This window comes from Oncorhynchus kisutch, linkage group LG4, assembly GCF_002021735.2.
Source record: "Oncorhynchus kisutch isolate 150728-3 linkage group LG4, Okis_V2, whole genome shotgun sequence".
Lineage (NCBI taxonomy): Eukaryota > Metazoa > Chordata > Actinopteri > Salmoniformes > Salmonidae > Oncorhynchus > Oncorhynchus kisutch.
In genome coordinates, this window is record NC_034177.2 from 23,293,446 (window position 1) to 23,307,437 (window position 13,992).

The window sequence follows — 13,992 nt, forward strand, 5'->3', positions numbered from 1 at the left end:
AATACCCCATAATATCAAAGTGGAATTCTGTTTGTAGAACATTTTAGAAAGAAAGAAAAATATTAAAAGAGAATGTCTTGAGTCAGTAAGTATTCAACCCCTTTACTATGGCAAGCCTAAATAAGTTCAGGAGTAAAAATGTGCTTAACAAATCACATAATACAGTGCATTCAGAAAGTATTCAGACCCCTTTACTTTTTCCACATTTTGTTACGTTACAGCCTTCTTCAAAAATGTATTAAATCGTTTTTTCCCCTCATCAATGTACTCACAATACCCCATAATGACAAAGCAAAAACAGGTTTTCAGAAATGTTTGCAAATGTATAAAAAATCCCATTTACATAAAGATTTAGACCCTTTACTCTGTACTTTCTTAAAGCACCTTTGGCAGCGATTACAGCCTCGAGTCTTCTTGGGTATGACGCTACATGCTTGGCACACCTGTATTTAGGGAGTTTCTCCCATTATTCCCTGCAGATCCTCTCAAGCTCTGTCAGGTTGGATGGGGAGAGTCCCTGCACAGTTATTTTCAGGTCTCTCCGGAGATGTTTGATCGGGTTCAAGTCCGGGCGCTGGCTGGGCCACTCAAGGAAATTCAGAGACTTGTCCCAAAGCCACTCCTGCATTGTCTTGACTGTGTGCTTAGTGTCGATGTCCTGTTGGAAGGTAAACCTTTGCCCTAGTCTGAGGTCCTGAGTGCTCTGGAGCAGGTTTTCATCAAGGATCTCTCTGTACTTTGCCCCATTCATCTTCCCTCGATCCTGACTAGTCTCCCAGTCCCTGCCGCTGAAAAACATCTCCACAGTATGATGCTGCCATCACCATGCTTCAATATAAGGATGTAAGGATGGTGCCAGGTTTCTTCCAGACGTGACGCTTGGCATTCAGACCAAAGAGTTCAAGGATGATCAATCGAAACAGGATGCACCTGCGCTCAATTTCATGTCTCATAGCAAAGGGTCTGAATACTTATGTAAATAAGGTATTTCTGTTTTTTATTTTTTATAAATTTGCTAAAATTTATAAAAAACTTTTTTTGCTTTGTAATTATGGGGTATTGTTTGTAGATAGATGCAGATTATTTTTATATACATAACAAAATGTGGAACAAGCGAATACCTTCCGAATGCACTTTACAGGTACATCCTTGATGAGAACATGCTTCAGAGTGCAAACGACCTTAAACTGGGAGGGTGAAGATTTACGTTCCAACAGGACAATGACTGGAATGGCTTCAGAACAAGAATGTGAAAGTCCTTGAGTGGCCCAGCCAAAGCCCATACTTGAATCCTGTTGAAAATCAGTGGAAAGACTTGAAGATTGCTGTTCACCGCCACTCCCCATCTAACTTAACAGAGCTTGAGGAAATCTGCAAGGAATAATTGAAGAAAATCCCCAAATCCAGATGTGTAAAACTTATACAGACACACCCGACTCAAAGCTGTAATCACCACCAAAGGTGCTTCTACAAAGTATTGACTCAAGGGTGTGAAAACTTACAGTACCAGTAAAACGTTGGGACACACCTACTCATTCAAGGGTTTTTCTTTACTTTTACTATTTTCTACATTGTAGAATAATAGTGAAGACATCAAAACTATGAAATAACACATATGGAATCATGTAGTAACCAAAAAAGTGTTAAACAAATCTAAATATAATTTAGATTTTAGATTCTTCAAACTAGCCACCCTTTGTCTTGATGTCAGCTTTGCACACACTTGGAATTCTCTCAACCAGCTGAGGAATAAGGAATAACTTTATACATGAGGAATAACTTTCCGACAGTCTTGAAGGAGTTGGATGATTGTGGAGGACAGGTCATCTGATGCAGCACTCCATCACTCTTCTTCTATGGTCAAATAGTCCCTACACAGCCTGGAGGTGTGTTTTGGGTCATTGTCCTATTGAAAAACAAATGATTGTCCCACTAAGCGCAAACCAGATGGGATGGCGTATCACTGCTGAATGCTGTGGTAGCCATGTTGGTTAAGTGTGCCTTGAATTCTATATAAATCACAGACAATGTGACCAGCAAAGCACCCACACATCATCACAACTTGACAGAAAATGTCTGTATCGACTGACCTTCATGTCTTGAAATAATGATGGACTGTTGTTTCTCTTTGCTTATTTGAGTTGTTCTTGCCATAATACGGACTTGGTCTTTTACCAAACAGGGTTCAGATTTGACTTAAATCTGCTTGAAAATCTACAATTGAAGTCGGAGGTTTACATACACCTTAGCCAAATACATTTAAACTCAGTTTTCCACAATTCCTGACATTTAATCCTAGTAAAAATTCTGTACCCCTACCTTGTCACAACACAATTGATTGGCTCAAACGCATTGAGAAAAAAGACATTCCACAAATACATTTTTAACAAGGAACACCTGTTCATTGAAATGCATTCCAGGTGACTACCTCATTTTTTACCTTTATTTAACTAGGCAAGTCAGTTAAGAACAAATTCTTATTTTCAATGACGGCCTAGGAACAGTGGGTTAACTGCCTTGTTCAGGGGCAGAACGACAGACGACAGATTTGTACCTTGTATTGCACAACTTGGATTCGTAACATATCATACAACTTGCAAAATTCGAAACATATCACATGAAATAGATGACGTAGTACCAGCGCTCTAAATAAATTCATTGGTAGGTAGGAGCACCAGAAAATGTTTTACTTTATTTTTTACTGCAAATGACTGTCCTATCGTTCTTAATTGTCATCCGTTGTTACTTTGATGATGTAGAACGCATCACTAGAGAGTGGGCAAGACATTTGAATAAAAACACATTTTAATTATTGTATTCAAAAGTGCAACTGCAAACATATTTACATAGGTGATTAGTTTTGGACAAACAAATGTAATATACAAAACAGAACATTGATTGTATGCAAAAGTGAAACAACAAACATATTTATACAGGTGATTAAAACATAACCTTTATTGTATTTAAAAATCCAACCACAAACTGTTATGATATACTGCATTCAGCTAACAGATAGAAAAATAAAAAATTATACAAACTATGTAGCTAATAATAGTAATGTAACATGCTGACTATGAACTGATATGTGGATACTGAAGTAAATGTTCAGTCTCCAGTCACATGAACAAATCAATTTCTTTGATCTAGAATCTACCTTATAAAACAACTTTATTTTAGGGTTCGAGTTTAGGGACGTCCCAAGGATGGTGCCAAATAAACCTTGTTCCATATGTCGGGTTGATTTGAAATCCACTATTTTTCTGGGTGAGTAACATCAGTCTGAATTTGGTGAAGGCCATCTCCTCTTTGGCAATGCGGTAAACGGTGATACATTTCATCTCTAGGTCAGTTAGCTCTGCCTGTTGACCAGCATGGCTGTCAAATACGTCTGGTAGACATAGGTATGTTGCTCCAGCCCCTGCCCCGATGTACTTGTCCCGGCACTTGATGTGCTTTTGGCTTAAAGTTATATTTTAGCAAAAACGTGTGTTTTAGGTTGTGGCAATTAAGTCCTCCCTGCTGCTATTACTCCACACATTCGACAGTACTCACAGAACATTGTGCTCACAGAACATTGTGCAGCAACCCCTCTAGAAACATGTAGATATTTGTATTTTTCTGAAGAGGTGGTCCAGTAGCAGCATCTGCTACATTGTCCTCATAATCATCTTCTTCTGGTTGTGGTTGATCATTTCATAATTTGTTAAAGAAAGCTTCAATTGTTCTTAACTGACTCGCCTAGTTAAATAAAGGTAAAATTCCACGTGTTGTTCTTGCTAGCTAGCTTGCTAGCTAATGCCATTAATTAGCTGACAGAAAAGGGTGGCACAGTTCTGGGGGAAGAATTCTGCGAAAAGGGTTGTGACTGGTGTTTGATTGGTTTAATTAGCTGCATTTAAACATTTGTAGCATTATGATTGGTTATGATTTGTAAACAATGTTTCAGTCGGTCTTATTTGAGCAGTGAAGAGAAGAGTGTTGCAATGAAATATTTTTAGGCATTGCTTTTTTATAGGATTTTTTTTTTTGCTCCCAAAATAAAAGTCCTGTTCGCACAGCAACATTTTGGACACACTTTTGAGCCCTGTGTAGTACACAAGTGAATGACTTAGTACAAAAAAACCGAGGCCTTTTTGAAATTGTACAAAAGTTTGAGAGTGCATCTTTAAGTGAAGAAAAGCTGTCATTAGTAAAAGGTTACCACAAATACGGCAGCTGATTCGCAGAATATTATAGCTCTTTTGCAGTATCATATAGTCTATATTGATTTATACGTTATGGCCATAGACGGTGTATTGTTGTGACACACTGAGCAGGTGTCTGTGCTGCTTGCTCTGTGATTAGGTATCATGAAAGGCTGTCAAGACAGCTAGGGGAGAGTAATAGCCACTGCACTCTGAACTAGGGTCCTGTATTTTGGTTAATCATGTCACATGGCCTGGATTTTTATTCAAGACTTTTCAACATACTGTCTTATTTGCTTTTTCTTTCAGATGGTCCAGCACCATCCTCAGATAATTGCTTTCATTTTTGGTTCAATTCTCATTTCTGTCAAATGATCAAATCTACGTCATGTGACATGATAAACCAAAACACAGGGCTTTACCTATAACTAACTAGTTTCCTAGAAAGGAGAGCCGTTTTAAAATATCTGTTGAAAGAGACTGTCGTCCTGCTTGTGTTTACATTCATATGCCCAGTAATCTTATTGCTTCTGTAATTATTTACATGTACCGGCAAAATGTCTTAGCTAAGATTGTGCAGAGTTCAAATATCTTCATTCCAACCAAATATTTTGTATGTGTTTTGCACCTTTCCTCTTTGAAGCCCTGTAAGTGGTGAGGCTGATGTGTATAAGAGCAGAGGTAAAACAGCACACGCGCTCAACCAAGCAGCAACAGCAACACACAGACGAGCTCTGAAACCAATTAAGCGTTCTTTACAGTGTGCTACTGCCACATCCGCATCCATTCCTGCCAAATCTGCTCTTTTTCTCAGGGGAAAGGGAAGGTCCTGCTGCTAGGAGAGATGCTAGCTGCCTGGGCTAGATTTAGAACTGAAATGGACATGGCAGTAGCACAGGTCATGGCAGATGAAACACCACTAAGGAGTGTGTGTGGTTTAGCTATGTTTCATGTCTGATCGGGTTAGGGTTAACGTAAAGGCTTCTCCAAACAGTCAGAGAGAGCAGCAGTTAGACTAGAGCTTCCTGGTGATTCACTGGAGGGTTGAGTCTCTCTCACACAGGATTGATTTCAGCATTGAGAAATGTGCTGACCTGCACTTAATGGAGGCCAAGACCAACAAAACACTAAATACAACCAAGCGCTTTCCTTTGAGCTGCCAGGGTACTTTCCCCTCAAACACATGTTTGAACAGCCCTGTGTGTTTGCTGGGTGTCTCTGATTCAACACATTGACAAACAGGCACTTGTAATGATCCTGCCTTTGTTTAAGAATAGAAAAAAGTTAACCTGTGTCTGTGTGCCAATGTATTCAAATCCAATTGAAGTAGTAAGGTTAACTTTTCTTTTGAAGCATTACATTTAGCCTTTTATGTGTTCTTCATTCTTTCTCTCTCAAACAAACACACATACATATACACACACACAAAACACACATACATATACACACACACAAAACACACACTGTAATATTGTAAATAGAAGGGTAATGACATTTCCAGATGTTTCTTGAGGTGTTTATTTTATCAACAATAATATTCCTGATGCATGACAAAATACCCTTAAAATGGCATAATATCATTTATAACTTTGCAATAAATGTCACAATCCTAAAAGCAAAGAAAGCTGTATATTTTGTTAACAAGGTTTCATAATCCCACATTACTGTGTTAACATCTGGTTGTCCAAAGAGGTAAAAAGTCATGCTGAATCTACAGACAGAGTGTATGAGTGAATGTTCAGGACACCAATGGTTGAGGACAACAGACAGATATGCCACTGGGGGGACCAGAAAAAAGCATGTTTGTTTAGTTCAATTCATTCCTTTTAGGTCACATTTGTTAGTAGTGGGAAATTCCATGATAACAGAATGACGCTCAGACTCAGATAGTTCACGTCGAAATGTATGTCAAACCAAAAAACAATAATTGCAAAGTTAAACAAACCATACAACTATTATGCACCAGGACCACTTCAAAAAATGTCCATGAAGACTTAACAAAAACACTGTTTTTGCAGATGCAAATTTTGATAACAGAATGTCGTTTTGTGCTGTTTGTGCAGTCATTGTGTTACCAAACTTTGCATCTGCACTGTTCTGCAGGTAGCCTTGTGGTTAAGAGTGTTGGACCAGTAACTGAAAGGTTGCTGGTTCGATTCACCGAGCTGACTAGGTGAACAAATTGCTCATGGAAGTTTCTCTGGAAAAGAGTGTCTGCTAAATGACCAAAAAAATAGTAAATGTGTTTTTGTCAAATTTACTGTGGAAATGATTAAGTCGTCCTTGTGCATTAAGTTATATGGTTTGTTTAACTTTGCAATCAGTGGTTTTTGTTTGACATACATTTTAAAGTCAACTATCTGAGTCTCGGCATCATTTCTGTTATCGTAGAATTGCCCTAGTATGTCTCAACATGACCTAGAAATGGGGGAAGGGCTAGAATGTTATCATTCTCTTCCTTCTTTTGGAAAAACCCACACAAGTAAAAGGTGTAGGCGTATTAGCGTAATTACAGTGTAACAACAATCTATTCTCAATCAGTTATAAATAATGTAGGCCAACAGTGTATGTACAAAAGAAAATCCCCTCGTATGATCATGTCATCCAAAAGAGGGTACAATAGCTGCCTGTCCCACAAGATGCATCACTCCCAGAACCAGAACAGTGTAGGGAGCTGTTGAATGATTCTGGTTAGCCTCCTAGCACTGACACTCACTAACCTTTTGGCTTGTTAGGTACACTCTTAGAAAAAAGGGTTCCAAAAGGGTTCTTCGGCTGTCCCCATGGGGGAATGCCTTTTGGTTCCAAGTAAAAAATATTTTTGGTTCCAGGTAAAACCATTTTGGGATCCATGTTGGGGTCTACATGGAACCCAAAACGGTTCTACTTGGTACCAAAGGGGTTCTACCTGGAACCAACAAGGGTTCTTCAAAGGGTTCTCATATGGGAACCCTTTTAAGTTCTAGATAGCACCTATTTTCTACAAGTGTAGGCTATCCTAGAACTTTGTGTTTTGGATGGTTGCTCAAACTTGTAAGTGGCACAATACCATTCATATATCTGGCCATCAAGTGACAACAGGGAGGACAATATAGTACCTACCTTATGAGAACATGGACACCCGACCTGACAGGAGTCGAGGGTGGGCGCAGTGATGTAGGTTGGGATGTTAGTGGCGGGAGACAGGGTGGCCAGCGCTCCAGTCCCGTCGCAGCCACCAGTCCCGGGCTGCTGCTCTCCACAGGTGACCTGCAGGATCTCCTGGATCTGGGTAAGCTCCTGTCTTAGCACCTGCTTCTGATGAAAGCTGAAAGCCGGGTGATTGGATGCCATGGTGAAGAGGAGAAGGAACTGCTCATCCGTTTGTCCATCGTTGAGCTGCAGGCCGTAGTTGTTTATGATGCTGTCGATGTGCGTGAGCGTTCGGAAGAGAACACCAGCAGCCTCTCGATTGTCGGAGCTGAGAAGTGCAAGGGAGATAAGCAGCTTGCTCCTCACGACCTCGTCCGTGATGTTGGTAAGGTTCGAGAGGTCAGCGGGGTTGTTGGCTTTGATCTCGGCATCCCTGAGGGAGTGATAGTCCTTGCGGGCTAAATCTTCCAAGCACGACCCGAGGAAGCGTAGTTCGATGGGAACACAGAGGTCCAAAAGCCCACAAATGAACTCAGCTCTCTGGGCCGAGTTCAATATGGAAAACCAGCGGTAGACCCCTTCCCTTTGAACGGAGCATCGATTTTCAACCATTTTAAAATCGACTCACACGTTTAAACATGGATTATTTTGTTGATTGCGATTAGGCCTAACAATAATAAAATGGCAATACCAAACTTAGTCAAGACAAACCTCCATTTACGGTACAAGTAGCCTAACCTTTAAACAGAGAGCGTGCAGGAACCTGCCTGAACAGTTAGTAAACGTCCACCTGGGTCAATGACGCTGGTTATTTGGTTGACAATAATCGTATTCAATGTAGACTATCCACGACCATGAGTTTTCGGGAAAATAAATTACAGCACGTCGTCTTTCTTTGTTTACAGGCCAGTTGCGACATTGTTGAAATATGTAACCAAAGCGATAATCACTTGAAAGTCTATAAACAAAAGCATGAGTAGGGTTACTGTACTGCGAGGCTCAGCGTAGTATCCAGTCATCCAGGCTTTCTCGACCAGCCCTCCGAGGTCCCCACGTCAGTCGATTATGGAACAAGTACTACATGAAGTAGATTTAAATAACAAAAACACCATATGAGTATTACACACATAGATAATTTACTTCCAGTGTCAAAGGCACTACTTTCCGTTTATTCCCTGTAAGAAAATCATTTTCGATGGGAATCCGCACGGTATTCGTTGAAATTCGGAGTGTCTGCCAATAAAGAAGACCATAAACTGCATGTAGCCTATAAACTATACCCAGTAACCTAGGGGTTAAAGTTTAAACGCAAACGATTCAGTTAAATCCTATTGGTCGTAAATTTAACCAGGGACGCGTTCAGATTTGTTCCAGACGAATAACAACAATTGGTGCTTTCAAAACAACTGGGAACTCGGAAAAAACGAGGTCAAATCATGACGTCAGATATCTTCAGGTCGGAAAGCCGGAGCTCTAGAAATATGCCAGAGTTTCCGACAGCGAATTCCGAGTTGGATGACCGTTCAAAACTTTTTTCCCAGTTGGAGATTTCCCAGTTCTCTTGAACGCACTGAAGTCGGAGATTTTCGAGTTCTGAGTTCCCAGTGTTTTTGAACAAAACAAATGTTTAGACCTATCCTTTTTATAAAGACCCCGTAGCTGTTTTGAAATGCAATTCAAGTAATACCCCCCCCCCCCCCCCCCCCCCCCCCTTACATCCTGTCATATCCCTGAAATCGCGAAAAACAGCTGTGTGGTAACTTTGGTGCTTTAAAGACAAGTGTGAATTTAGGGGAAAACGAGGTCAAATCATAACGTAAGTCATCTTCAGGTAGTAAAGTCTGAGATCTAACAAGATGCCAGAGTTTCCGGCTTGCAATTCCGAGTTGGATGACCGTTCAAAATACTTTTCACAGTCGAAGCTCGTTTTTTCGATTTCCCAGTTGTTTTGAACGTGACATTATTCCAAACTGCCAGCTAAACCCATCAGCTAAAAACATACACTTCGATTGGGTGTACTACAGCTTGTCAGTAACCCCAGCTGCTGGTGTGATTGGTCAGAAAAGTATCTGCACTAGCCTACACATCTTTTTCACATGCGCTCATAATATTTACGTCTCTGATTTGGTAAACGAGAATGTACTTTGTAAAGCGCAAGTCAACCTCTAAAGTGTATGAGTTGAAGAAGTGTATTGTTTTTAAGACAGACACATATGTCATAATTTGTCTTCAAATGTCTTTGCAAACTGATATTAGTGTAAGAGGAGCAGCAGAAGAGTGAAGTTTGTGAATTTCTGGAATTGCTATTTTCATTGCGTCACTCTGTCTGTGTACGGCCTTTATATACAGTTGAGCTGTACAGTAGCTTGTTCGGACTATGGCCTAAAAAAGTAGGCTACCCTTCTACGTCTTTAGAAATATATTATGCACACATATTTCGAAACTCTGCATTCATATATGGATAAATATGCACTTGTTTGATGTTTGAGTATTATCTAATGGCATTTCCTTCCTTGACCTCATACAACTGGTAATCATAAACATTAAGGGCTATTTGTATATGGTCATCTTGAATTTCACCTAATGAGATTTTCAAGTTTTCTGAGCTTGTTGTGGGGCCTTTTCCCTGCTAAAATATGGCCTTGCACTTTCCATAAAGAAACAGTAGATGTCACCATTAGTTAAAGCTTTTTTGCACTACAGTACCAAAAACCTGATGGGTCAGCACACTCTAATAAAAATCTATTCTCAAATATAGCATTTTCAAAATGCTGAGCACAGTGCACAAAGATATTCCAACTCCATTATAATGCAAATTCCAAATGTTATCATATGAAAGCACTGCATATTAAAGTTAATGAACTGGGAAGGGAAAGGAGATACTGAGTCAGATGCTCAACTGAATGCATTCAACCGAAATGTGTCTTCCGGATTTAACCCAACCCCTCTGGATCAGACTGAATATCACATTGAATAAAAGTATGGATGAAGTACAAAAGAAGGCCTACAAAAGTATGAGGTTTGCCTAACTGATGATATAACTGTGATGACATGTGGGAAGTGTAAATTGTGACTGTGTTAACATTACCAGAGGTCACATGTCAGTGCACTGGTTCAGCAGATAGAGCAGCATAGGCAATCTCCCCTGATCGATCATGCTGATTCTGTTCTGCTGCCATCCCTGTTAGTATCCAAATCCCAGCACACATTCACTTAGGTCAGAAACATTCACAGATCTAGATTTATTTGTTTGCCTCCTTGCCCGTCCAACATTTCCTCATCTCCCACCCCTTCTAATGCGACTAGCCCTGATGCTCCTCCCTCTTTTTCACCTGCCACACTATAAAGTTTCTCCCTGCAGGTGGTCACTGAATCCGAGGTGCTAAAAGAGCTCCTTAAACTTGACCCCCAAAAAACATCTGGTTCAGATGTTTTAGACCCTTTGTTCTTTAAGGTTGCTGCCCCTATAATCGCCAAGCCCATCTCTGACCTTTTAAACCTGTCTCTCCTCTCTGGGGAGGTTCCCATTGCTTGGAATGCAGCCACGGTTCGTCCTTTATTTAAAGGGGGAGATCAAGCTGATCCTAACCGTTATAGCCCCATTTCTATTTTGCCCTGTTTATCAAAAGTGTTGGAAACACTTGTCAATAATCAACTGACTGGCTTTCTTGATGTCTATAGTATCCTCTCTGGTATGCAATCTGGTTTCCACTCAGGTTATGGATGTGTCACTGAAACCTTAAAGGTCCTCAATGATGTCACCATTGCCCTTGATTCTAAGCAATGTTGTACTGCTATTTTTATTGACTTGGCCAAAGCTTTTTATATGGTAGACCATTCTATTCTTGTGGACCGGCTAAGGAGTATTGGTGTCTCTGAGGGGTCTTTGGCCTGGTTTGCTAACTACCTCTCTCAAAGAGTGCAATGTATAAAATCAGAACATCTGCTTTGTCAGCCAATGCATGTCACCAAGGGTGTACCCCAAGACTCGATTCTAGGCCCTACACTCTTCTCAATTTACATCAACAACATAGCTCAGGCAGTAGGAAGCTCTCTCTCTCACTCTATACTCCTCTGTAAACTGGTCATCTCTGTATACCCGTCGCAAGACCCACTGGTTGATGCTTATTTATAAAACCCTTTTAGCCCTCACTCCTACCTATCTGAGATATCTACTGCAGCCCTCATCTGCCACTTACAACACCCGTTCTGCCAGTCACAATCTGTTAAAGGTCCCCAAAGCACACACATCCCTGGGTCGCTCGTCTTTTCAGTCCGCTGCAGCTAGCGTCTGGAACGAGCTGCAACAAACACTGAAACTGGACAGTTTTATCTCAATCTCTTCATTCAAAGACTCAATCATGGACACTCTTACTGACAGTTGTAGCTGCTTTGCGTGATGTATTGTAAGATGGCACTGACAGAGAAGTTCACCTCGCTTCAGATCCTTAGAAAACTATGCAGTTATTTGTTTTTTTATGTATTATTTCTTACATTAGGGCACAAATTAGGGCACAAGTTGCCTTCCAGAGAGACATCAGAGATTGTAACAATCCCTGTTTTACGGAAACATGGCTCACTCGGGATATGTTGTCAGAGTTGGTACAGCCACCCCGGTTTCTTCATGCATCGCGCCTACAGAAACAAACATCTCTCTGGTAAGAAGAAGGGCGGGGGTGATTAACCTTATGATTAACGACTCATGGTGTAATCACAACAACATACAGGAACTCAGGTTCTTTTGTTCACCTGGCCTAGAATTCCTTACAATCAAATGCCGACCACATTATCTTCCAAGAGAATTCTCTTCAATTATAGTCATAGCTGTGTATACCCCCCAAGCAGATACCTCGTCGGCCCTGAAAGAACTTCACTGGACTCTATGTAAACTGGAAACCGTACATCCTGAGGCTGCATTTATTGTAGCTGGGGATTTTAACAAAGCTAACCTGAGAACAAGACTTCCTAAATTCTATCAGCATATCGAATGCACGACACGAGCTGGTAGCATTCTGGATCATTGCTACTCTAACTTCCGCAATGCTTACAAAGCCCTCCCCCGCCCTGCATTCTGCAAATCTGAACACGACTCCATTTTGTTGCTCCCAGCCTATAGACAGAAACTAAAACAGGAAACAGCCGTGCTCAGGTATATAAAACTCTAGTCTGACCATTCCAGGCTTCAAGATTGCTTCAAACACGTGGACTGGGATACATTCCGGATAGCCTCAGACAATAACATTGATGTACAGTGGGGCAAAAAAGTATTTAGTCAGCCACCAATTGTGCAAGTTCTCCCACTTAAAAAGATGAGAGAGGCCTGTACTTTTCATCATAAGTACACTTCAACTATGACAGACAAAATTAGGGAAGAATATCCAGAAAATCACATTGTAGGATTTTTAATGAATTTATTTGCAAATTATGGTGGAAAATAAGTATTTGGTCACCTACAAACAAGCAAGATTTCTGGCTCTCACAGACCTGGAAATTATTTTTTAAGAGGCTCCTCTGTCCTCCACTCATTACCTGTATTAATGGCACCTGTTTGAACTTGTTATCAGCATAAAAGACACCTGTCCACAACCTTAAACAGTCACACTCCAAACTCCACTATGGCCAAGACCAAAGAGCTGTCAAAGGACACCAGAAACAAAATTGTAGACCTGCACCAGGCTGGGAAGACTGAATCTGCAATAGGTAAACAGCTTGGTTTGAAGAAATCAACTGTGGGAGCAATTATTAGGAAATGGAAGACATACAAGACCACTGATAATCTCCCTCGATCTGGGGCTCCACGCAAGATCTCACCCCGTGGGGTCAAAATGATCACAAGAACGGTGAGCAAAAATCCCAGAACCACACGGGGGCATCTACTGAATGACCTGCAGAGAGCTGGGACCAAAGTAAAAAAGCCTACCATCAGTAACACACTACGCCGCCAGGGACTCAAATCCTGCAGTGCCAGACGTGTCCCCCTGCTTAAGCCAGTACATGTCCAGGCCCTTCTGAAGTTTGCCAGAGAGCATTTGGATGATCCAGAAGAAGATTGGGAGAATGTCATATGGTCAGATGAAACCAAAATAGAACTTTTTGGTAAAAACTCAACTCGTCGTGTTTGGAGGACAAAGAATGCTGAGTTGCATCCAAAGAACCATACCTACTGTGAAGTATGGGGGTGGAAACATCATGCTTTGGGCCTGTTTTTCTGCAAAGGGACCAGGACGACTGATCCATGTAAAGGAAAGAATGAATGGGGCCATGTATCGTGAGATTGTGAAAACCTCCTTCCATCAGCAAGGTCATTGAAGATGAAACGTGGCTGGGTCTTTCAGCATGACAATGATCCCAAACACACCGCCAGGGCAACGAAGGAGTGGCTTCGTAAGAAGCATTTCAAGGTCCTGGAGTGGCCTAGCCAGTCTCCAGATCTCAACCCCATAGAAAATCTTTGGAGGGAGTTGAAAGTCTGTGTTGCCCAGCAACAGCCCCAAAACATCACTGCTCTATTTTTACATTTATTTAACTAGGCAAGTCAGTTAAGAACAAATTCTTATTTTCAATGATGGCCTAGGAAAAGTGGGTTAACTGCCTGTTCAGGGGCAGAACGACAGATTTGTACCTTGTCAGCTCGGGGGTTTGAACTTGCAACCTTCCGGTTACTAGTCCAACGCTC

At 41.0% G+C, this 13,992-nt stretch overlaps 1 protein-coding gene across 1 annotated transcript in view; it reads right to left on the bottom strand.

The window, feature by feature from the left end:
- LOC109889248 (zinc finger CCHC domain-containing protein 14) overlaps positions 1–8,686 on the bottom strand; it is a 39,907-nt gene extending 31,221 nt beyond the window's left edge. The window contains exon 1 of the mRNA XM_020480550.2: positions 7,287–8,686. Coding sequence (XP_020336139.2) covers positions 7,287–7,928 — 642 coding nt within the window. The 5' untranslated portion in view covers positions 7,929–8,686. The remainder of the gene's footprint in view (positions 1–7,286) is intronic.
- Between the last annotated feature and the right edge of the window lie 5,306 nt (positions 8,687–13,992).